Genomic DNA, 26,223 nt, shown 5'->3' with positions numbered 1-26,223 from the left:
TTGACTCACTCCATGTGACATTAAGAAATGGCTGAGCGCAATGGAGACAGCAAAGGCTATGGGCCCTGACAACATTCCGGCTGTCGTGCTGAAGACTTGTGCTCCAGAACTAGCCGCGCCTCTAGCCAAGCTGCTTCAGTACAGCTATAACACTGGCATCTATCCGACAATGTGGAAAACTGCCCAGGTATGTCTTGTCCACAAAAAGAGGAGAAATCCATTCCGGCCAATTACCGCCCCATTAGTCTACTCTCAATCATCAGCAAAGCGATGGAAGGTGTTATCGACAGTGCTATCAAGCGGCAGTTACTTACCAATAACCTGCTCACCGATGCTCAGTTTGGGTTTGGCCAGGACCACTCTGCTCCAGACCTAATTACAGCCTTGGTCCAAACATGGACAAAAGAGCTGAATTGCAGAGGTGAGGTGAGAGTGAATGCCCTTGACATCAAGGCAGTATTTGACCGAGTGTGGCATCAAGGAACCCTAGTAAAATTGAAGTCAGTGGGAATCAGAGGGAAAACACTCCACTGGCTGGGGTCATAACTAGCACAAAGGAAGATTGTTGTTGTGGTTGTTGTAGGTCAGTCATCTCAGCCCCAGGACATCGCTGCAGGAGTTCCTCAGGGTACTATCCTAGGCCCAACCATCTTCAGCTGTTTCATCAATGACCTTCCCTGAATCATAAGGTCAGATGTGGGGATGTTCGCTGATGACTGCACAGTGTTTAGTGCCATTTGCAACTCCTCTGATTACGAAGCAGTCCATGCCCGCATGCAACAAGACCTGGACGACAGTCAGGCTTGGCTGATAAGTGGCAAGTAACATTCGTGCCACACAAGTGACACTATCTCCAACAAGCGAAAGTCTAACCACCGCCCTTTGACAGTCATGGCATAATCATCGCCAAACCCCCCACTATCAACATCTTGGGGGTCAGCATTGACCAGAAACTTAACTGGACCAGCCACATAAATAATGTGGCTACAAGAGCAGGTCAGAGGCTGGCTATTTTGCAGTGAATGTCTCACCTCCTGACTCCCCAAAGCCTTTCCACCATCTACAAGGCACAAGTCAGGAGTGTGATGGAATACTGATGGAGTAAACTAATGAGAGATATAAATACAGACTGTAAAAGCGTCTATAGGTATGTAAAAAGGAAAAGAATAGTGAAAGTAAATGTGGGTCCCTTACAGGCTGAGACAGGGGAAATTATGGGGAATAAGGAAATGCCAAATAAGTTAAACAAATACTTTGGGCTCGATTTTCCAAGCCCCGAGGAGGCGGGTTTGGAGGCGGAAGTGGTGGGAAAATTGCAGAATCGGGGGGCAGGAACCCATCGGGCCCCCAACCCGCCTCCGTGCCAATGTCCCAGGAGGCGGGTACCCGACCTGTGCTGGGAGCTGCCTCCCCGAAGCGGGAAGGGGATTAGTGCCAATTAACTGCCTGTTAACAGGTAGTTAACAGGCAGTTTTTTGCCTAATCCCTATTTTTAGCCCTGAAGTGTGGGCTGTCTGACGGCTCTGAACCACGCCAAGTTAGCGAGGCGGACCGTCGGTCTGCAGGGGTTGGAGGGGTCGAGATGTCCATTGTGCAGGTGAGTGATGGGTGCATGTGTGCAGAGGTAAGTGTGTGAGGTAAGTGTAAAGTGTTTTAATAAGTTTTACTTACCTTTACGTTCTCCTGCAGGCTTTCTTCCTTCAGTTCTCGGGAGTCCCTCAGCTCACCGGCACAGAAAGCAGAATGGCCGCTGAACTGTCAAAAGCTGCAGCCTCTGCTTTCTGGTCTGGAGAGCTCTCTAACTGAGTCTGAGTAGAAGGACTCAAGTTAGAAGACGGATTGTCCGTGTTTGACTGCTTCACAGAGCTGTCAAACGCTGATTTTTCATCTGTCAAAAGCTCTTGACAGATGAAATGTCAATCGCTGACATCACCAGTAACCAGGTGTCCCTTAATTGGCCTGCTGAGCCTGCTGAGCGGGCTTAACAAGGTCAATCAAGGGAAAATAGCGTGGGTTGGCCACAAGTTGATGGAGGCGGGACTACAACCCAAAAAGTGGGAGTCCCGCCTCCAAAAGCTCCCCATTGACAAAATCGAGCCCTTTGTGACTGTCTTCATGGAAGACGACGCAAAAAACTTTCCGGAAATAGTGGACAACCAATGGTCTAGCGAGAATAAGGTCTTGAAAGATATTAGTATTAGTAAAAACGTAGCAATGCAGAAATTAATGGGACTGAAAGCCGATAAATCTCCTGGACCTGATGGCCTACATCCTAGGGTTTTGAAAGAGGTGGCTATAGAGATAGTGGATGTATTGGTTGTCATTTTCCAAAATTCCATAGATTCTAGAAGGATTCCCGGGATTGGAAGGTAGCAAATGTAACCCCACTATTTAAGAAAGGAGGGAGAGAGAAAACGGGGAACTACAGACCAGTTAGCCTGACAGTAGTAGGGAAAATGCTAGAATCTATTATTAAGTACGTGATAACAGGGCACTTAGAAAATAAATAATAGGATTGGGCAGAGTCAACACGGATTTATGAAAGGGACATCGGCCTAGAAATTCAGTATAGCCACTTTTGGGGCGGTAAAGTCGGGCGGCCGCTAAAATTTCCGCCCGGCGCAAAGTGGAGGCCACTTCGCCGATATTCAGTAGCTTTGGCCAAGGAGTTTGCTCGAGCGCTAAAACTGGCGACGCACGGCTATCTTTAGGCGCTAAGCCGGCGGTGCAGACTGATACCGCCGAGGCCGGGCGCAGCGCAGGTGCGGTCATGTCTTGATTGACAGCAGACACCCTGGCGCCGGCCAGCTCTGAAAGGGGGAAGGGTCGACTTGGTCTGCTGCCACGCCCTGGATACTGCAGCCCTCCAGCTAGGCCTAAACACTGCTGCTGGAGAGAAATAGCGCCAGGAAGGATGCAGAGGACCCGTGAGCGAGCGCAGCGCTTCTCTGCCCATGATTTAAAGGTGCTGGTTAGGGCTTTGGAGAGGAGACGCCATATCTTGTTCCCGGACAGTGGCAAGAAGCCTGCCACCAGGGTGTACAGGAGAGCCTGGAGGGATATCGCCCAGAGGGTCACAGCCACCTGCGATGTCCCCAGGACTGGTGTCCAATGCCGGAAAAAGTTTAACGACCTCACTCGGATTGTCAGGGTGAGTACCCTTTCCAGTGTCCTCCTCATCCTTGCATGTGCACCTCACATTATGGGCAAAGGGACCTCAAAGCCCTAATGGCCAGCCCTCATCCAGCAGCTATGGCACTGGCATGAACATCAATTGCACTTTACACACTGGCCAAGCTATTCCACCATGGGAGGCAGTGCATACAGCAACAGGGCACCACACTGGCCAAGCTATTCGACCATGGGAGGCAGTGCACACAACAACAGGGCACCACACTGGCCAAGCTATTCGACCATGGGAGGCAGTGCACACAACAACAGGGCACCACACTGTACTTAGAGGCCGTCCTTTCTCTTGCAGGCCAAGCTGGCCCAGAATCTGAGGAGCTGGACTGTCACCGGGGGAGGCCGTCCCCAGTTCCAGCAGCTCAGTGACCTGGAGGAGCGCGTGGGTCGACTCATGGGCGGCCGGCTGATTGGCCCCGTTGCATGTGGAGATGCCGACCCTGTGCTGGGCCCCAATGGTAAGGACATGACCTTTTGGACCTCTCTCGTTCCCCTTGCGCTTCAGATCTACATCCTTTGCCACTGTCCGACCAATGCGCTGAATGCCACCACTCATGCCTCCCTCGCTGACGCCCTGTCCTCACTCTAAAGCTACTCTTGTGCCTTCCTGCTTTCAGCTGGTGAGGAGGAGGTCCCTGAAGCTGCCAGTGACAGTCCCTCGGAAGAGGAGGACGAGGAGGAGCAAGAGGAAGGCGGCCCATCGGGGGAACCCTCATCCGCACCAGGGGATGGCAATGGAGGGGACACGTCTTCCCTGGAGGAGAGGCAGGGGGAAGTGTTGCAGGGGGGTGTAGCTCCTGTGCCCAGTGGCGCCGAGCCACGCGGGAAGGGTCGGGCAGCTCGGCGGCCTTCTCCCCAGAGGGGGGAAGTGTTGCAGGGGAGTGTAGCTCCTGTGCCCAGTGGCGTCGAGCCACGCGGGAAGGGTCGGGCAGCTCGGCGGCCTTCTCCCCAGAGGGGGGAAGTGTTGCAGGGGAGTGTAGCTCCTGTGCCCAGTGGCGTCCAGCCACGCGGGAAGGGTCGGGCAGCTCGGCTGCCTTCTCCCCAGAGGGGGGAAGTGTTGCAGGGGAGTGTAGTTGCTGGGCCCAGTGGCGTCCAGCCACGCGGGAAGGGTCGGCCAGCTCAGCGGCCTTCTCCCCAGAGGGAGAGTCCGGCCTCCAGTCCGGAGACGGTCCTTGCCCAGGAGGTGCGCCTCCTCGATCAAATGTCCGCGGACTCGGACCGCCGGCACACCGAGTTCATGGGGGTTGTGGCACGGTTGCCTGAGGCCATCGAGTCCCTGGCTCATAGTGTGTCCGATTTCGGGGCCTCACAGGCCAGGGGTTTCGAACAACTCGGGGCAGCACAGGCCAGGGGTCTCGAACAATTCGGGGCAGCACAGGACGCGAGTCGGGCCGAATTGAGGGCAGCACAGGACGCGAGTCGGGCCGAATTCAGGGCAGCACAGGACGCGAGTCGGGACGACTTCAGGGCAGCACAGGCAGCGAGTGGCCAGTTGATCAGTGGTGCCGTGCAGTCACTGGCTGGTCTGATGCGGGCACAGACCAGGGCAGTACGGGCACTCACTGCTGCCACACTCGCTGTGTCAGGCAGGCATCGCCAGGGCACCCGCCGCACTGCAGCAGCACAGCGGTCTGGCCTTCAGCAGATTGCTGCGCTTGCTGCAGTGTCAGCCCGGCCGAGTGCCAGTGTCTCAGGCGAGCAGCGAGCGCCTGGCATCAGCCAGCTTGCCCCCATTGCTGCAGCCGCCACTGCCACTCCCCCAGCGAAGCTGTCACGAGCTGCTGGAGAGACTGATGCTGCCCAGCCACAGCTGCAGCAGTCAGCAGCCGGCCCCTCGAGGGCCAGAGCTTGTCTAGGCCGACCCCCAAGGGCATCTGCCGTCACGCAATGTGCCCCTCAGGAGCCTTCCCCCAGCCTTGCAGCACCCACAGGGCCCAGGTTGAGGCGGAGCAGCAGGTCGGCCAGAGGCCGGAAAAGGCTGGACAAGGACTCGCCCTCTCGGCACACAAAGTAGAGTGTGTTGCCAAATATTTTTTTATATGGGGGTGGTTGTGTTGTCTGTGGGGGGGGTTGTTTTGGTAAGGCCGAGGATGAAGGCCATTTGGATGGAAAAGTTTTGTTATTCCTCCCCAGGTTGTGGGAGTGAGTCATGTGTTTGACTGTTTTTTGGGGGTGTTGTCTGTTTTTGGGTTTCATGTGGGAAGGGCCCTGAGTTTGTTCAATAAAGCTTTTTCTTTATTCAGCTTGTCCATGTGTGATGTTTGAAGTGGTTGTTGCGTTAACCGGCTGAGGGCTTGCGGAGCGGCTGCATTCATGTCCCTTCATTGCCACAAGCCATTCCCTGACAGGGGGCCTAGAAGTGTCGTTCAATAAGCCGCCGACGGACGGCCCTTGGACCTTGTGGCTCCCTTCTGGGCTAGTACACCTCCTCCTCCTCCTCCTCCTCCTCATGGTCCTCCTGCTCCTCCTCCTGAGGTGGTGGTCCAACGTGAGGTGGCAGTGCCTGAGTCCTGCGGATAGCCAGCTTGTGCAGCATGCAGCAAACGACGACGAACTGGGAGACTCTATCCGGCGAATACTGCAGAGATCCGCCGGAGCGATCCAGGCAGCGGAACCGTTGCTTGAGGACGCCAATCGTTTGCTCTATGATGTTCCTTGTGGCTTGATGGCTTTCATTGTATGCCTCCTCAGCAGGGGTCCTGGGCACGTGGAGCGGGGTCATGAGCCATGTACACAAAGGATAGCCTTTGTCCCCGATAAGCCATCCTCTTGGGGGAGGCTGTGCCTGGAACATGTCAGCCACAGTAGTCTGGCGCAGGATAAATGCATCGTGGCTGCTGCCTGGAAAGCGGGCATTGACAGCTAGGATGCGCTGCCTGTTGTCACACACCAGCTGTACATTGAGGGAATGGTAGCCCTTCCGGTTGCGGTAATCCTCGGCATTGTCGATAGGTGCCCGCAAAGCCACATGCGTGCAGTCAATGGCGCCCTGCACCATGGGGAAGTCCGCGATCCTCGCAAATCCGACTGCACGCTGCTCCTGCCTCTCCAGGGTCATGGGGAAGGAGATGAATTGGTGTCTCCTTGTGAAAAGGGCATCGGTGACCTGCCGGATGTAGCGATGCACGGCGAACTGGGATATGTTAGCTATGTCCCCAGCAGCGGCTTGGAAGGAGCCGCTTGCATAAAAGTTCAGAGCCACCGTGACCTTCACTTCCACCGACAGAGACGTCCTGCACATCAGCTGTGGACGCAGATCTCTGTGAAGCAGCTGGCAGATCTCTGCAACCACCTCCCTTCTGAAGCGCAGCCTCTTAACACACTGCGCGGCAGTCATGGTGAGATAGGACACCTGCTGGCGGTATTCCCTGAGTGGGTAAGGCCTACGTTGCCGACGCCTGATGCCCCCTCTGCGTCTAGGCATGGCTGCCCCTCTCACACAGCGTCTGCGAGCCCTTCGCACATAATGCTGGAACTGAGGGTTGGAACCCCATGCAGCCCCCATAATATACTTGCAAACAATGAAATCACAATGAGGCAAATTTCCAAGCTCTGGCCAGAAGCCAAAAATACCTCTCCTATGTTGGGCCAAGTCAGTAAGGTCTCTTCCTTGGTCTCTGTCCAGAAATCCGTTGCACAAAAGTCATTGCAGCAAAATGGCTGGCCTTTATAGTTCAGTGTAAGTGCCCTTTAATTAGCGCTCCCCGAGGCCCGCAGGGCCTCTGCTGCGTTCCACTTCACAGTTCTTAGCACCGCCACGCCCACATTGGGCGGGCGCGACTGAAGTTCCGGTTTGGGGCGCACAAAGGGCGTTGCACGACGAAATGACGTCATAAGCTGCGCGCGCAGCTGAGCGCGCGCAAACACTTTGCGCCGGCGCTAAATGACTACTGAAGTTGGGCGTAGGCGCAGATCGGCCTGCGCCCGGCCGCTAAGTGCCTAGCGCTCGAGATCTACTCCTCCTAAGGCGCTAACGGCTGGCGCACGCAACTGAATTTCTAGGCCATCGTGTTTGACGAATCTGTTAGAGTTTTTTGAGGTTGTAACTAGCAGAATAGATAAGGAGGAACCAGTGGATGTGGTGTACAGTATTTGGATTTTCAGAAGGCATTCGAGAAGGTGCCACACAAGAGGTTATTAAACAAAATTAGGGCTCATGGGATTGGGGGTAATATACCAGCATGGATTGAGGATTGGTTAACGGACATAAAGCAGAGAGTAGGAATAAACAGTCATTTTCGGGTTGGCAGGCTGCAACTAGTGGGGTACTGTAAGGATCAGTGCTTGGGCCTCAGCTATTTATCAATGATTTGGATGAGGGGACCCAATGTAATCTATCCAAGTTTGCTGATGATACAAAAGCTGGTTGGGAATGCAAGTTGTGAGGAGGAGGCAAGGAGGCTTCAAGGGGATATAGACAGGCTAAGTGAGTGGGCAAGAACATGGCAAATGGAATATAATGTGGAGAAATATGAATCTATTCACTTTGGTGGAAAAAACAGAAAAGCAGAGTATTTTTTAAATGGTTTGGGAAATGTTGGTGTTCAGAGGGACCTGGGTGTCCTTGTACACGAACCACTGAAAGTTAACATGCAGGTACTGCAAGCAATTAGGAAAGCAAATAGTATGTTGGCCTTTATTACAAGAGGATTTGAGTATAAGAGCAAAGATGTCTTACTGCAATTATATAGGGCCCTGGTGAGACCACACCTGGAGTATTGTGTACAGTTTTGGTCTCCTTACCTATGGAAGGATATACTTGCCATAAAGGGACTGCAACGAAGCTTCACCAGACTGGTTCCTATGAGGACAGATTGAGTAGACTAGGCCTATATTCTCTAGAGTTTAGAAGAATGAGAGGTGATTTCATTGAAGCATACAAAATTCTTACAGGGCTTTACAGGGTAAATGCAGGGAGGATGTTTTCCCTGGCTGGGGAGTCTAGAACCAGGGGTCACAGTCTCAGAATAAGGGGTCGGCCATTTAGGACTGAGTTGAGGAGAAATTTCTTCACTCAGAAGGTGTTGAATCTTTGGAATTCTCTACCCCAGAGGGCTGTGAAGGCTCAGTCATTGAGTATATATTCAAGACAGAGATTGATAGATTTATGAATATTAAGGGAATTAAGGGAAATAGGGAAAGTTCAAGAAAGTGGAGAAAAGATAGAAGATCAACCATGATCTTATTGAATGGCGGAACAGGCTCGAAGGGCCAAATAGCCTACTCCTGCTCTTATTTCTTATGTTCTTATATATTCTCCTCTTGCCTGGATGAGCACTGCTCCAACAACACTCAAGAAGCTCGATACCATCCAGGACAAAGCAGCTCGCTTGATTGACACCCAATCCACCACCTTAAACATTCACTCCCTCTGACACCAGCGCACCGTGGCTACAGTTTGTGCCATCTATAAGATGCACTGCAGCAAATTGCCAAGGCTGCTTCGGGAGCACCTTCCAAACCCGCAACCTCTACCACCTAGAAGGACAAGGGCAGCAGGCACATGGGACCATCACCACCTCCAACTTCTTCTCCAAGTCACATACCTTCCTGACTTGGAAATATATCGCTGCTCCTTGATTGCCGCTGGGTCAACATCCTAGAACTCCTTCCCTAACAGCACTGTGGGAGTACCTTCACCACACGGTCTGCAACGGTTCAAGAAGGCGGCTCACCACCACCTTCTCAAGGGAAATTAGGGATGGGCAATAAATGCTGGCATTGCCAGTGAAGCCCACATCCCAGGAACGAATAAAAAATATATATATTTTTAGCTTTGTATATATTGATAATTTGACCATTAGTACAAAAATAAAGAGCACTTTGCTTTTGTTATTTGATAACATGGTATAGATATTCTACTGTAATAAATCCTGCTTCATATGCCTGGTGCATAGATCATGAGGGTTATGCAGATTTCTTTTGCCATTAATAACACTTTAAAGATATCTTATACAGAGTTGAGACTTCCATTCAGTGTGCCATAATGTAGTTCATACGCCTCATTCCATAGACCTGGCCCCAGCACTTCATTTCTGACACTGATGTGGGACGGATAAGAATAAAGGGGAATTCAATACCAGAGCAGATGCTAATGCTATTTTGCATGAAAATTAAGGGAAAATAGCAGTAGTACTGATACAACAAAGGCTGTGATTTCCCCTACCTGGGTGGGTCCATGGCGGGCGAGGTTGTGGCGGGTCACACCCTCGTTGCTGGCTCAACCCCCATTTCTGACATTGTGGTGTATGTAACCTGTTCCACCTTAAGAGAACTTAAGCCTGTTCCACCTTAAGAGATGTACTACTTTCTCTGGCTGCTGTATACGTAATACCGGTGGTGACCACCGGTATATAAGCACTGTGTAGTAAGATGTATTTCAGATAGTCCTGACCTCCAACCAGTAAAGACCTGTTGAACTTTAATCTTGTAGCCTGTGTGTTATTAATTACAACTAGAACACACAGACTTTACAGTGGCGACGAGTCAGATTCTTACCCTGCGGCAGTTATGTCCACGGCGGCTTCGTCCACTGAACGGACGTCGAAGAGAGGTTTCCACCCTCATCACCCTGCTGGAAGACACGTCGCGCGGCAGACATCGAGAAACCAGAGTGCAGAAGACACCCTGAACTCGAAGCCTCCATCAGCGGCTGTCAGCTATCTTCTTTCTACCTCGGTAGTGGGTAAGCCGGGCAGCGACGCGACCAGAAAATCGGCCACATTGGCTGTACAGGCGGGGAGGGAAAACAGAGGAATAAGGGCGGTGAGATCGATCGCGACCGGAGATAAGGGCCGGGCCGCATTTGGGCCGAAAGGCGCAGCGCGGGGACATCGATCGCGGCTGGTGATAAGGGCCGGGCCGCATTCGGGCTAAAAAGGCGCAGCGTCTGGGGGCAACTGAAGGCGCGAGAGCCGCGGTGAAGCGGAGACAGCGTCGGGGGAAGGGTGAAGACCGCCAAGCGCGGGAAAACCGCCATTTTGTAGGCGGAGGATGAAGAAAAGAGCGGGAAGCCGCCATCTTGGATAAAAAGAAAAAAAAAAAAAATTGCAATGATGCCTAAACATGGGAACATTAATACCTTTGATAGCGACATCGAAGATTGGGCTATGTATGTAGAACGCATACAAAATTATTGTAAAGCAAATAAAATCCCAGATGCAGAGAAAGCACTAACATTATTAAACTTAATGGGTGCACGGGCAATTGAAACACCTTGTATCACCAGATGAACCGGCGGATAAGAAGTTCGAGGAGATTGTTACTGTCCTGAAAAATCACCTAAACCCCACGCCGCTGATGCTAGCAGAACGATTTAAATTTTACAGCAGAAGGCAGCTGAAGGATGAAAGCAATGCTGAATATTTAATGGAATTGCGTAAGCTAGCAAAGTACTGTCAATTCGGAACGAGATTGACAGAGGCGCTACGAGATAAATTTGTGTGTGGTTTATTAAAAGAAGATACACAAAAGCGATTGCTCGAGGAGAATGAGCTGACGCTTGAGAAAGCGGTCACTACGGCAGCAGCACACGAAGCCACAGCGAGAGGCACGGCAGTAATGCAGCTACGGTCACCGGAACTCAGTACAAATAAATTGGGTTTGAGTACTGTAAAATGTTATCGTTGTGGAAAGACAACGCACGATCAGAACCAGTGTTGGTTTAAAAACCAAGAATGCAGAACGTGTGGCAGGCTTGGCCACATAGCTAAAGTATGCCGGTCAGGAAAGAAGACCAGCAACAAAAAGTCACCGCAAGGAAAATACATAAAGGTACACAAGGTGACAAAGAACAGCTCGACCGAACAGAAGTCAGATTCAGACGCTAGCAGTAATGAACTGGGTAGCTTAAGAGTACACAACGTTGGTAAGGATGCAGATCTCCAGACAATTTGGGTCACCCTTCAGATAGCAGGAGTCCAAGTAAAGATGGAATTGGACACTGGATCGGCATTGACGGTCATGAATAAGAAAGATTACAAAAGGTTATTCCAACATATTCCCCTACGGGATATGGAGATTATATTGAAAACCTACACGGGGCAAAGAGTGTACCCCGTCGGAAAGATAGAGGTAAAGGTGGTCCACAAGGGCGAAGAAAGCCAAGTAATGGACTTATATGTGCTACCTGAAGGAGGTCCACCACTACTGGGACGGGAGTGGATTAGGAAAATGAATATGGACTGGCACTCCTTGAAGGCACTAACGGTAGATTCCGGGGAAACAGATGTCAAACCTAAACGATTGTCCAGAATATTGGATGATGCTAAAGAGGTGTTCCAGCAGGGACCGGGAACACTGAGAGGAATTACGGCAAACATCAAGATTGATGAACATGCACAACCAAAATTTTTTAAAGCCAGACCTGTACCCTATGCAATATGACCTACTGTAGAAGCGGAACTGGAAGCGCTAGAACGTTCAGGTGTACTGTCTAAGGTAGATTGGAGTGAGTGGGCTACGCCCATTGTTCCCGTTATGAAACGTCCTTCGAGCAACAAGCCAGGAGAACCAGGGAAGGTTCGCATCTGTGGAGATTTCAAAATCACCGTTAATCCGGTGCTTCACACGGTGCAGTATCCGCTTCCGCGGATTGAGGATATTTTTGCTTTGTTGTCTGGAGGGAAACACTTCACCAAGATAGACCTGGCGCAGGCGTACTTGCAGATGGAGGTTGAAGAAGAGTCACGCCAATACCTCACGATCAACACGCATCGAGGTTTGTACCGGTACAATAGACTGGTTTTTGGAGTGGCATCGGCTCCAGCAATTTGGCAGAGGGCCATGGAGCAGGTATTACAGGGAATTCCAGGCACACAATGTTACCTGGACGATATTCTGATTACAGGTGATGGTGATGAAGAACACCTCGCAAACTTGGAACTGGCGCTCAACAGACTGAAAGAGTATGGACTTAGAGTTAATTGGCAGAAATGCGAGTTCTTCCAGAAGCGGATCTCGTACTGTGGTCATGTCATTGACCGGGAGGGGCTTCATAAGTCTCCTGACAAGATAGAGGCAGTTGTAAAGGCTCCCGCTCCGGATAATGTCTCTCAGTTGAGGTCTTTTCTAGGATTGATTAACTATTACCATAAATTTCTACCAAATCTATCCACGGTACTGCACCCGCTAAACGCTCTTTTACAGAAGGGGGTACCATGGGAATGGAGCGAAAACTGTAAGAAGGCATTTCGCAAAAGCAAAGAATTGATCACCTCAGAGGAAGTGTTGGCTCACTTCAACCCGACACTGCCTATTCGGTTGGCTTGTGATGCTTCTCCATATGGTATTGGGGCAGTACTCTCACACAAGTTGCCAAATGGCACGGAAAGACCAGTCGCGTTTGCATCCAGATCATTGACCTCCGCTGAGCGCAACTATGCGCAGATCGATAGGGAGGCTCTCAGCCTTGTATGGGGAGTGAAGAAGTTTAATCATTACCTGCAGGGCCAAAAATTCACACTTCTGACAGACCATCAGCCGTTGGTATCCATTTTTAACCCTAAGAAGGGTGTTTCAGTGATGACAGCACAGCGTCTCCAGAGATGGTCCCTTTTCCTAGGGGCACATCAATATCAAATAGAATTCAAAGGTACGAAGCAGCATGGCAATGCTGATGGGCTGTCGCGCCTGCCACTACCTGAAGAAGAAGAAACGATGAAAGTTGACCCTGTTGAGTTATTTCATTCGACCATCATCGAGTGTTTACCAGTCACCAATGCAAGTATTGAAAGAGAAACCAGGAACGACCCGACACTGTCCAGAGTCTACGAGGTGACAGTGAAAGGATGGCCAACACGTGGTGATCCTCTGTTACCGGCATTCTCGGCAAGGCGAGACCAGCTGTCCGTCTGCCATGGTACTTTGATGTACGGGACAAGAGTGATTATTCCTCCCAAGTTAAGGGAAAGAGTTCTAAAAGAACTGCATGAAGGTCATCTGGGGGGAGTTAAGATGAAAAGTCTTGTTAGGGCTTATGTATGGTGGCCGGGTATTGACCAACAGATAGAGGAGTTGACGAAAAGCTGCGCTGGGTGCCAAAAAGTGCAAAATGCACCTCCGATCGCACCACTACACCCATGGGAATGGCCTTCAGCCCCATGGCAACGCGTACATATTGACTTTGCTGGTCCATTCATGGACTCCATGTTCCTAATTGCGGTGGACGCACATTCCAAATGGCCAGAAGTGATCAAGATGAATACCACTACTTCAGAAAAGACAATTGCGGTGTTAAGAACAATATTCGCAAAGAACGGATTGCCAGAACAGATCTGTTCGGACAACGGACCACAGTTCGTGTCGGAAGAATTCCAAAAATTCTTAAAGAAGAATGGGGTGAAACATTATACCTCTGCCCCATATCACCCGGCGACAAACGGGTTGGCCGAGAGATCATTCAAAAAGGCAATAAAGGCCATGAACGATGATCAGATTCCGCTACAGCACAAGGTGGACAATTTCCTAATGGCGTATCGAAACGCTGCTCATGCAGTGACTAACCAAAGTCCTGCCATGATGTTTTATAACAGGAGGTTGCGGTCCAGGTTGGACTTGTTAAAACCAAATGTGCGGAGGGAAGTGGAAAACAAACAGTTCTGGCATATTAATAACAAGTCCACTTGAAGTTTCGAAGTAGGTCAACCAGTGTTGGCAAGGGGCTATGGAAACGAAAAATGGCAGCCCGGAACAATTCGGGCCAGACAAGGACCTCTGATGTACACAGTAGATATTGGTAACAATGTGATAAGGCATCATGCGGATCAACTGGTAGAATCAAGAGCAAGAGCCGAACCCATGGTTGCGACAGAGACAACTGTGGAAGACGTTAATGAACCTGAAGCATCTACCTCGGCAGGGACTGTACCTGATGATGACGTCCAATACATAGGGAACCAACAAGCAGAGTCACCTCAGCAACAAGAATCATAGACTTAGGTAGCAGTGGGGAAATTAAAAACCAGAGCGTGTCAGGAAGGGGTAGATGGTGTGGAGTAAAAGGTAAAGTAATAAAAAGGGCAACAGCAGGAACTAAGTGTCACAAAACATATTTGAAAGTTCTCTATCCGAATGCACGTAGCATTCGTAACAAAATAGACGAGTTAAAGGCACAAATAGCTACATATGGGTATGATCTTGTGGCCATTACAGAAACATGGCTGCAGGGTGACAATGCCTGGGAATTAAACATACCAGGTTATTTAACAATCAGGAAGGACAGGCAGGAAGGAAGGGGAGGTGGGGTGGCTATGTTAATAAAGGAAGGAATCACTGTAATACAGAGAAATGATATTGGGTCAAAGGATCAGGATAATGAAACAGTTTGGGTGGAGATAAGGAATAATAAGGGGAAAAAAACACTAGTGGGTGTAGTATATAGGCCTCCGAACAGTCGCAACTCGGTTGGACGGAGTATCAATCAGGAAATAGTTGAGGCTTGTAATAAGGGAACATCTATAATTATGGGGGATTTTAACTATCATATAAATTGGACGAATCAAATTGGGCAGGGCTGCCTTGAGGATGAGTTCATTGAGTGTATTAGGGATGGGTTTCTTGAGCAGTATGTAACTGAACCAACCAGGGGGCAAGCAACCTTAGATCTGGTGCTGTGTAACGAGACAGGATTAATTAAAAATGTCCTAGTAAAGGATCCCCTTGGAATGAGTGACCATAACATGGTTGAATTCCATATTCAGTTAGAGGGTGAGGAGGCTGTATCTCAAACAAGCGTGCTAAGCTTGAATAAAGGAGACTATGAAGGTATGAGAGCGGAATTGAGTAAAGTGGATTGGGAAAATAGGTTAAAGGATAAGACGATACATGATCAGTGGTGTACATTTAAGGAGTTATTTTACAAATTCCAAAAAAAGTATATTCCACTGAGAAAAAAAGGGTGTAAAAGAAAAGACAGCCATCCGTGGCTAAGTAAAGAAATTAAGGATAGTATTCGACTAAAAACAAGGGCATATAAGGTAGCCAAATCTAGTGGGAGGATAGAGGATTGGGAAAACTTTAAAGGACAGCAAAAAATAACAAAAAGATTGATTAAGAAAGGGAAGATACATTATGAAAGTAAATTAGCAAAAAATATAAAGACAGATAGTAAGAGTTTTTATAGTTATATAAAAAGAAAAAGGGTGGCTAAAGTAAATGTTGGTCCCTTAGAGGATGAGACCGGGAAATTAATGGTGCGAAATACGGAGATGGCAAAAACACTGAATGAATATTTTGTATCAGTCTTTACAGTAGAGGACACCAAGAATATCCCAACACTTGACAAGCAGGGGGCTATAGCGGGGGAGGAGCTAAATACGATTAAAATCACTAAGGAAGTAGTACTTGGTAAAATAATGGGACTCAAGGCGGATAAATCACCTGGACCTGATGGCTTACATCCCAGGGTTTTGAGGGAAGTGGCGGTAGGGATTGTGGATGCATTGGTAATAATCTTCCAAAACTCCCTGGACTCAGCAAAGGTCCCAGCAGACTGGAAAACTGCTAATGTAACACCCTTATTTAAAAAGGGCAGTAGACAGAAGGCTGGAAACTATAGACCGGTTAGCCTAACATCTGTGGTAGGTAAAATTTTGGAGTCCATTATTAAGGAGACAGTAACAGGACATTTGGATAATCATAATTTAATAAGACAAAGTCAGCATGGTTTTATGAAGGGGAAGTCATGTTTGACAAATTTGCTGGAGTTCTTTGAGGAAGTAACATATAGGGTGGATAAAGGTGAACCAGTGGACGTAGTGTATTTAGACTTCCAAAAGGCATTTGACAAGGTGCCACACAAAAGATTATTGCTTAAGATAAAAAAATCACAGGATTGGGGGTAATATTCTGGCATGGATAGAGGATTGGCTATCTAACAGAAGGCAGAGAGTTGGGATAAATGGTTCATATTCAGACTGGCAATCAGTAACCAGTGGTGTTCCGCAGGGGTCAGTGCTGGGTCCCCAACTCTTTACAATCTATATTAACGATTTGGAGGAGGGGACCGAGTGTAACACGTCAAAGTTTGCAGATGATACTAAGATGGGAGGGAAAGTAGTGAGTGAGGAGGACATAAAAAACCTGCAAAGGGACATAGACAGGCTAAGTAAGTGGGCAGAGATTTGGCAGATGGAATACAATACTGGAAAGTGTGAGGTTATGCACTTTGGCAGGAAAAATCGTAGAGCAAGTTATTATCTTAATGGCAAGAAACTTGAAAGTACTGAAGTACAAAGGGATCTGGGGGTCCTGGTGCACGAAACTCAAAAGGTTAGTATGCAGGTGCAGCAAGCGATTAAGAAGGCCAATGGAATGTTGGCTTTCATTGCTAGGGGGATAGAATATAAAACTAGGGAGGTATTGCTTCAGTTGTACAAGGTATTGGTGAGACCGCACCTGGAATACTGCATACAGTTTTGGTGTCCATACTTAAGAAAGGACATACTTGCTCTCGAGTCAGTACAAAGAAGGTTCACTCGATTAATCCCGGGGATGAGGGGATGGACATATGAGGAGAGGTTGAGTAGATTGGGACTCTACTCATTGGAGTTCAGAAGAATGAGAGGCGATCTAATTGAAACATATAAGATTATGAAGGGGTTGGATCGGGTGGATGCAGGGAGGATGTTCCAGATGGGTGAAACTAGAACTAGGGGGCATAGTCTTAGAATAAGGGGCTGCTCTTTCAAAACTGAGATGAGGAGGAACTACTTCACTCAGAGGGTGGTAGGTCCATGGAATATGCTGCCCCAAAAAGCTGTCGAAGCTACATCATTACATAAATTTAAAACAGAAATAGACAGTTTCCTAGTAGAAAAGGGAATTAAGGGTTACGGGGAGCGGGCAGGAATTTGGACATGAGTCTAGGTTCGGATAGGTCATGGCCCTGTGGGTAGCGGAGCGGGCCCAGGGGCCGTGTAGCCTGATCCTGCTCCTGTTTTCGTGTGTCTAATGCTGTTAGATTCAGGAGATAGTCCTGTCATAGTGGATTGGCGGTTAGGATCAGATCAGCCATGATCTTATTGAATGGCGGAGCAGGCTCGAGGGGCCAATTGGCCTACTCCTGCTCCTATTTCTTATGTTCTTATGTTCTTATGTTCTTAATCAGAGACCACTGAAAGGCGTTATCCAGACCGAATCAGAAGGCCTCCTGAGAGACTGAACCTTTGAACTGTTTATACCTGAAGTTATATATGTATATATGTTATGATGTTATGTTAAATGGGGATATGACTATTAAGCTAAAAAGGGAGGATTGTGGTGTATGTAACCTGTTCCACCTTAAGAGAACTTAAGCCTGTTCCACCTTAAGAGATGTCCTACTTTCTCTGGCTGCTGTATACGTAATACCGGTGGTGACCACCGGTATATAAGCACTGTGTAGTAAGATGTATTTCAGATAGTCCTGACCTCCAACCAGTAACGACCTGTTGAACTTTAATCTTGTAGCCTGTGTGTTATTAGTTACAACTAGAACACACAGACTTTACAGACATGACTTCCCCTGATTGGCCCAACCGTTTCCCTGCCATTTGAAGAAAGCAGGTCTGATGGCTTCATTTGAATGGACCATGTGCAAATTTACTTTGACATTTGTGCTGTCAGTGTTCTACAGCATTGAGGTGCTGCAAATACTGACAAGCACTGCACAGAGGTGCACGGCTACACCCAGGCCCTCCCATGTCTCGCTCCATATGCTTATGGAGAGAGTCACAGCAAGCAGGGAGGTTCTCTTCCCTTCCCATGCATGGAAGAGCCCTGCCCAGGAGACTAACACAGCCTGGTTGCACATTGCACAGGAGGGCACAAACAGGGATGTCATCAGGAGGACCTGGCTGCTGTGGTGCAAACCTTTCAATGATCTCAGTAGATCATGAAATGTTACTGCAAAGCCACACTCAGCCTTACCCTGCTGTGCCACTCATCACATCCCCATCACTCTGCCTTCCCTACCCTACTCCTGCACATCCTTACTCACACCAACTTACCTTGCACCTCCACCCATCCCTCTCTATCTACATTATCACTTCCCCATCTCACTAGCTACCCCTCACACTCACCCTCATCCTAGTGCAAAGATAGGCATTTGGGTGTTTTAGCCAATGTTCATGTGAGGTTTCTGTTAATGTGCTGTCAAACATTGAAATCTTTATTTTCAACACTTTGCATTCTTGAACAGATTCGTGGGCACCTTTGGAAGTGGCTTAGTGAGTTGCAGTGAATGCTGAGACATAATGCTACCCCACACAATGCTGATGTGTGTGAAAGGAATGGCTTGGGCATTGATGGGATGCTTCATATTGTTGTGTGCAGTGGTGCCAACCTGGCGCATCATGTGGTATCCAGGGTGTACAGCGTCAAGTGAAGTAAATCTGGCATGGTGAGGCCATTCCTGGCATTCTGGGCAGCAATGTGGTCGGGTGCTGATATTCCCTGTCCTGTGCAGCATCAGTTGATTACAGAGTAGGTCGGTGGGCTTGTTGGTGCTGCTGGTGTGCCTGGTGATGCTGGTGTTGTGGCTGATCGTGGTAAGATTCTGAGGACCAAGGTGAGAGAGTATATAGCGTATATACCATACCCATGCTGATGGAATAGATGGCAGGTGAAGCAGAGATGACAGAAGCAATCTGTCAGTGGTGAGAGAAATTGTTCCAATGAGGTGTCACTGGATAGAGAGTTTGCTCTGAATGCTTGCAAGCTGCATAAAGCTCAATGCAGTAAGCAACAGCTTCTGAGCTTGGAATGTGATCAGCTGTAAGATGGGGGCTTTTATAGCACATTTCAAGCTGTCAAGTAATGAGATGATTCCATGGCTATTCAACTCCCGCCCAGCTTAATAAACATGATCCCGAGCAGCGTGGACCCCGTTGGCAAGCTGGTAAATTGTAAAGGTGAGCTCAAAATTGTTGTTAATCCTTTGTTAATAAGGTCATAATGACCTCAATTGCCTCCCCCCGCTGCTGCCTGTCGGGTCTGCTCAATGCAGATAGACCCGACGTTTGGTAAATGCGTGTGGCGACGGGTTGACAGCGGGGTCCTGACCTGCTGTCAAAAAAAAACACTTTCCCACCTGACCCTCCACTGATCCCGCCCGCTGACCCCCCTGGAAAATTCCTCCTAAAGAGTTTGCATTGATGAGATATGTGGGAAATTTGGACATTAAATTTACTTTAAATTCCATAAAGGTGATGGAGAAACCAAGGCTGAAAACAAAATATTGTGTCCCAAAGTGTTTGAAAGTGTACTTAGAAATTAAAGAGCATTTATTTATTTCAGTTAGGAATCTTTTATGCATGAGGAACGAGTTGAAGTAGGACTGAGATGAGAGCTATAGTTCAACATTTGCACCTTAATTGTCTGAACCTTTAAATTTTCTTATTTCCCATGTCTTTTGCTTGATTTCTTTCATTTCATCATTTTTATTTGGACAATGTTTCACTTTAAAAGCTCTCTGAAGTGACAGTTGAGTAGAGGAAAGAATTGCAATGACAGAACCAGAGCAAATTGTGCTCTGTTGGAGGTAAATGAAACACGATGAACATTAGCCTCTCTTGTCACACCACAAAGGACACAAGGCTGGAAAAAGAATTCACACCAAATGAAGCTTCAAAGGAACAACACTTATTGTCAGATCCCAATATTTTGTACTGTTCCACAGCACTTTACATGAAGGGCCATGCTATGTTTATGGCCCGGATTTTGTGCACAGCGGCGACAGAACTGCACACGCCGTTTACTACGCTGACAGCTGCCGCAGAGTTTTCGCTTTTGAGCGGTGATTTGCTGTCATCGGGCATCTGATACAGCGCGACGTCCTCTACAGGGAATCTGTGGTGTGTGTGAGCAGAGCAAACAACAGCGTGTCTCTTTAACCAATCAGATTGAAGAATCCTCATTGAGGCACGCAGATTCTAATCCAATAAGTATAAATTATAATATTTGATTCATTGTAAAAATCATGTACAGAAAGCGAAATAAAATGAGGGAAAGAAAGATGGGATTAAGAGTGAGGGATAAAAGAGATAAAGAAAAAGTTAAAAAATGTTTTAAATTTTTTTTTAACTCTCCAACAGTAATTAAATTCTGAAGGAATGGGACTCCGCACTTATAAAAGTACATTTTCAGTGCCAGAGAGGTTGTTTGGCAGTAATTAAAACATCACGCCGTTAAAAATTCACTTACACCTGAATGCACCAGCCCTAACATTTTCTGGCATGTTTAGTGGGTACTAGTGGGTAAGTACAGCAACTTCACACCCTTACATATATTTCAATGCAGAGTCTATCGGTGAGGTACCGTTGGAGCGAAGCTTGCGGAGGAGCAGGGTACATCCGACAGCAATTTCTTGATTTCCACGTTTAACTGTGCATGTGCAGACTTTGGAAGTTGCTGTCCCTTTATTACTCCATATAAATGGTGATTCTTAATGCAAAATCTGGGCTAATATCGCTGAACACTTCATTTGTATAGTGGTGGTCTGTGAGGGAAACAGACCAGCTAATGTCGTGTTTTAATGGAATGGGTGAGAGGGGACAAAATAAGGTTACATTGGGATGTGGAGAACACTGAGCATAATTCTGATCAGAAATAAGGGTGGTTGGTGGAAAGAGGAGTGGGAGTTGAATACTTTCAGGGATTTCCCTGGCTAGGCACAGCTGCAGTATCTATGACTTGTGCAGATTTTTTTTTCAATGCTGTTTCTATAAAAATAATAAAGTACATATAAAACAATGCTGAAAGTAGAAATGCAGCAGGTTTCAGGAGAAGGGTGTGAAATTTGGGAATGCAATGATAAAAATCATACATGTTTGCTGGTTTGAGGTTCCTAATTTGGAGGCCATACGATAAAGGAATATGGATGGCCACAAACAGCGTTTTAGCACTAACACTGCTCCACAGAGTGGTTCAACCGGGAATTCAATCAGCCACTCTATTCTGTTCGTACCTAATCTGAGATGTGCTAGTGTGACCAGGGATTTCCACCCGAAGAAGGCAAGAAAATCAGAGCGTTATCCAAGGCTCACTCTGAGACCTCCTCAGCAGCAAATCAGAATGGCATTGGTGGAGATTTTGGCTGAGATTACTTAACCAGGAATCATCTCAACCAATTTGTGTGTAGCCAGGGAGGAAAGAGGAAAAGCTTTTGCACTTTTTTTGTTTTGGAGTGGGTTAGTGTGTACATTGTAGATGTGCCCCACAGAGCAGGCAAGTAACCCTTATGCAAATTGCCCAAAATTCTGCGACTGGATTGCAAAATGTCATGCGTGAATTGGAATTTTATTAGTCTATGTAAAAGATTTTGACTTCGAAATTAATTTAAGCATCAAAAGATGAATATGTTCTAATATAAGATTATGGATGGGTGTTGATCAATTTTAATCGACTGCTTTGCTTTTCATCAGAGACATAATTTTTGCATAAAAGAGTAATTATGTTGCTTTTTGAATGTAATTGCTATTTAATATTTGTAAAAAATCATTTGCCATATTGTTATAACCATATATCATGCCTTTTTCTGTTTTTCAGGGAGAGAAGAATATGTTGCAACATTTAAAGGATCAGAATACTTCTGCTATGACTTGTCACAGAACCCAATCCAGAGTAGCAGCGATGAAATAACATTATCATTCAGGACCCTTCAAAGGAATGGTCTGATGCTTCATACAGGGAAATCTGCAGATTATGTAAATCTGGCTTTGAAAGATGGTGCTGTCTCACTGGTCATTAATTTGGGGTCAGGAGCCTTTGAAGCTTTGGTGGAACCTGTGAATGGAAAATTTAATGACAATGCCTGGCATGATGTGAAAGTAACCCGGAACCTCCGTCAGGTAACAGTACAAAGGATGATGTGGAAAATGTGGGGCCTGTTCTTATTTGTGTGTGGAAAAAAGAAACACATTTTAATGCGCACATTTACAAATCAATTGTTCCAAACTAAATATAATTAAATTATTTCCTTTTGAGTGGAAAATAAATTGGATATGACAAATTATTTGTTAAATTTTACTCAAACAAATCCCAGGTTAGTTACTTTACTTTATAATACCTGAGCAAATGCAGATCCAGAGTTATATTTAAGGGTTTAAAAATCAGTGGGCTATGTCAAAAGAATTTGCATCACATCTAGTTGATCAGCAATGAGATCTATTACATTTACATATATTTAGTGATGAAAGTTGTTGAGTGTCTGTGTAAAACAGAAAAATAAATGCATAAAATCCCTTAAAATTACCAGAGACCCAAATTCATATTTTTGATCCATCATGTTTGCCTGGTAAACATCGGCTTTATGATCTGGTTTATGATTATTAATAACATTTTCCTGTTGGTGCAACTCAGTGAACATGTGAAATTTAGGCAAATTGCTAGCCATGGTCCTGAAGTAAACAAAGAGGAGCAATTATAACCATATCCGCCTGGTTGGAACCAAGGGGGTGGGCAGTTAACATTATACAATTTACTTACCCACTCTGGAGCTACCAGGAGCCGACCATTCCAAATTTTAACCTGTTCGACTGAGCGGACGACAAGGACACCCGCTCAAAGCCAATGGAGTTCTTCTTTAGATTATGCATGCCGGGTCCCAGTGATGTCATTGGGACCCAAATGCAACTTTAACTGGATGTCATGAGCTGGAAAGGGCTGCGCCAAGTGAAGACAGCATGAAGAGGAGCCAGAGGCAGGTAAGTTTTGTTTTGTCCTTGTGGGGCTAGGAGTAGCATATATGCTCTGCCGGGCCCTACAAAGAAAGTTTAGGCTTCCCCTGCCCTGCACAGGTGTCTATATCCATGGTATTTTTGACCCCACCGATCATAATGTTGGTTAAGCTTTTCCCCTCCGAATCTTGAGCAAAGTAATTGTCATGTGCTGATATGTTTTACACCAACACCATGATGGTCCAGCCAGCGTGGTGTGGGGCAGGCTCGATGGACCAGCTGGTCTTTTCCTGCTCGTCAATTTTGTATACAACACAGGCCCTAACAAATGATGCAAACAAATTGTTGAGCAGTGATTCCACACATTGGATGTAAGTTCAGTCTCTTAGTCCGTTGAACTCCTGATATTGGTTAAATACCTATTTAAGAATTGGTTGAGAGCAGTATTGGTGTGGATCCAGGAAGATCTTGCCTGCCCACATTCAGCAGCCATAGTCACACTGGGGAAGGAAATAGAATACCCTCAAGAAAAATAATACGAATAGACTCCATTCCCTAAAAAGACTGAGGCAGGAAAGGCAAATCTTTTGGGAAAAATCCTTTGGCATTTCCCTTCACTCAAATAAGGCCACAAGAGCACCTCTACTTCGGCATATTAAAAAATGGAATCACTGTCACCTAAGCTGCCTGAGACGTCTAATGACGATCAGATGGCAAGACAAGATTGCTGACACCAAAAAGATGACATGCCTAGCATAGATGCTCTGATCATAAAGGCACCTCAAGACGGTCAGGTCATGATGTGAATGTCTGATGAATGAATCCTGAAGATCTCTTAAAGAAAGAAGAAAGAAAGAACTTGCATTTATATCATGCCTTTCACGACCTCAGAACTTCTGAAAGTGATTTATAGCCAATTAAGCACTTTTGAAGTGTAATCACTGTTGTAATGTAGGAAATTTATGACGCATTGACAACTGGGAACTGAATTTGTGTGGTCAAGAAAAGAGATATAAAGTCTGCTTAAAAGCGGCTCTGAAACTGTGCAAAATATACATCCATAAGTGGGAACAACTTGCTCAAAATCAGAAAGCATGGTGCAAAACCAGAAAGCATGTGCAAAACCATTCATGAAGACAACTCCTACTATGAGACCCATCGCATTGCAGATGCTGAATATAATTGCCCGGTGAGGAAGTCACACATTTCCAACCTGGTGTATCGAGATCCACTGTTCAATTTGCAGGCAATCATCCCAAGCAAAACTAGATCTCATTAATCATTAAATAACTCACTGCACAAAGTGAGGTGAAAATCTGGCTGCCTTTTATAATATTGAAGGACAAACGACGACTTCTGCACAATCACAATAGGTTAAATATATTTAAAATAAAAGCTAACTATTCAAATAATGGAAGTGTTGCATGCAAAAGTTATCCTGCCCCAGGTGCAGATTCATTTATTTCTAGGCCCTGATAGTCCTTTTGTTCATCATGTATCATAAAAGAATATGAATACCAACAGCTAAGAATTACATTTTCAAAAAGGTAATAGAAAATAATGCAAAATATCAAAAAGCCAAGTATACTGAAAAGATGTAAAACAAAGTGCTTTTTCCCCCAGCATGATGTTACTAAACAGATGCGAAAGTTTTAAATGATTAAAACATGCTCTTCACCTCCTGACAGAATTATAATTCTGCCAATAAAACATGTAAACAAGTCATCACAAAAAATTTTATGGGGCTGGATTTTCTTCCATGATCCTGCCCAAAATCAGTGGATAATGAGTAAACTTGCCCATTGAAGCCTACCACTGCCTCGTTGTCCTAACCTTAACTTCCCTTCCCTCAATTGTTTCCAAAATCACATCAGGCAGCCTCATCCCTGCCTACCACATACAAATGCCAGCGGGGAAGTTGGTGTTGATTGATACTTTAAGAGAGACAAGCTTGGAGCTGTTTTTTTCTGTACCAGGAATTAAAATTCTACATAGATGCAGAGTCTTGGGGGAATTCTAACCCCAAAAAATGGGTGAGTTGGGGTCGGGTAGAAGGTCAAAGTGTTAAAAAACAAAATCCCGACCCCAACCCGCCCACTTCCGGTTTTAACGAAGGCGGGATGGGGACGGGCAGCCAACCCGCTCCCAGGATGCGGGTCTGCCATTTAAATATTATAATAAGGCTGCGGATTGAACCACCATTTCAAATTTAACTCTAGCTAATTGAGTTTCTCAGGCCTCGGGGAACCTGGCAGCTAAGGTAAGGTGAGAATTGCTGGATCCAAGAGGTAAGTGCCTTTACACTTACCTGCTGGATCTAGCATCCCTGCTTCACTCACCCGCCATGATTGGATGCCCCCCCCCAAGACCATCCAGGCCCCCTACGAGGCATCCATTCCCCCCCCCCCACGAAGCCTCTGAACCCCCCCATGTAGCCTCCAATCCCCCCTCCGGCCCCCAATCACTTTCCTGGACTCCCCCTCCAGCCCCGATGCTCCTCCAGCTCCCGAATCTCAACCAACCCCACCCCCCCACTGATGCTCTTCCGGCCGGCCCTGATCCTCCCCCGCACCCGATGCTCCTCCAGCTCCGATCCTCTGGCCCCCAACCATCCCCCACTGATCCTTCCCTCCCTTCTCTTTGTGGCCTAGTGCCGCAGGCCTACTCACCTGCAGCCAACCAGCCTTTCCATCTGGCTGGCTGCGGGTGGGAAACAGAGCTTTGAAATGCTAATCAGGCCCTGCCATTAAATTTTGGCAGGGCCTGCGGGAAACCCGTTCTCCCGGGTTTCCTAGCTGCTTTATAGGCCCCCCGCTCCCGACCCGCCTCCAGATTAAAATTCCGGCCTCAGTTTATAGAATTTATTATAGGGAATGATACTCATGGCCAACACACACAATGATGCGAAGGCTGTAGGAGATTTCATGTTTAAGCTGCTGAGCTCAATCGGAAGGTGACCATCCCTTGAGTCTTCCCTAATTCCCATTACAATGGTAGTTGCTTTTTATCCTACAGCTAAAATGTCCATTACATCATACCTCCTCCATGACTGTCAGACTAGATTTGCATTAACTTACATCAGCTCAGCCCTCCAGAGAGTGGAAAAGCAAAAGCTGTCCTGGCATATACAGAAAAGGTAAAGATGTAGTCATCAAACAGATAGATACATCTATTTGAAGGTCAGAGCTTACACAAATCTATCTTGTATGATAACAGTCGGTACCAGTCTTGCGAAGGGGCCTTGGTGATTCGATATGTCTTGTGACATTCTCCAGATACTAAACTGTTTCAGCAAATTTCTGGAATAAATGTCTTTGAACCACAAAATGGAGTCCTGATGATAAATTGTATTCTTTAATAAAAAAAAAGCTTTCCTGCTAGC

At 47.0% G+C, this 26,223-nt stretch overlaps 1 protein-coding gene across 13 annotated transcripts in view; it reads left to right on the top strand.

Moving 5' to 3' along the window:
* nrxn1a (neurexin 1a) overlaps nt 1–26,223 on the top strand; it is a 2,435,560-nt gene that overhangs the window by 725,078 nt on the left and 1,684,259 nt on the right. For all 13 annotated transcript variants that reach the window (XM_085981317.1, XM_085981316.1, XM_085981310.1 and 10 more), the window contains one exon: nt 21,712–22,013. In XM_085981317.1, coding sequence (XP_085837443.1) covers nt 21,712–22,013 — 302 coding nt within the window. The remainder of the gene's footprint in view (nt 1–21,711; nt 22,014–26,223) is intronic.

This window comes from Somniosus microcephalus, chromosome 3 (assembly GCF_052327205.1).
Source record: "Somniosus microcephalus isolate GS21.2 chromosome 3, FLI_Smic_1.0, whole genome shotgun sequence".
Lineage (NCBI taxonomy): Eukaryota > Metazoa > Chordata > Chondrichthyes > Squaliformes > Somniosidae > Somniosus > Somniosus microcephalus.
Note: the sequence above shows the minus strand (reverse complement) of the source record. Positions and strands in the feature narration are given on the sequence as shown.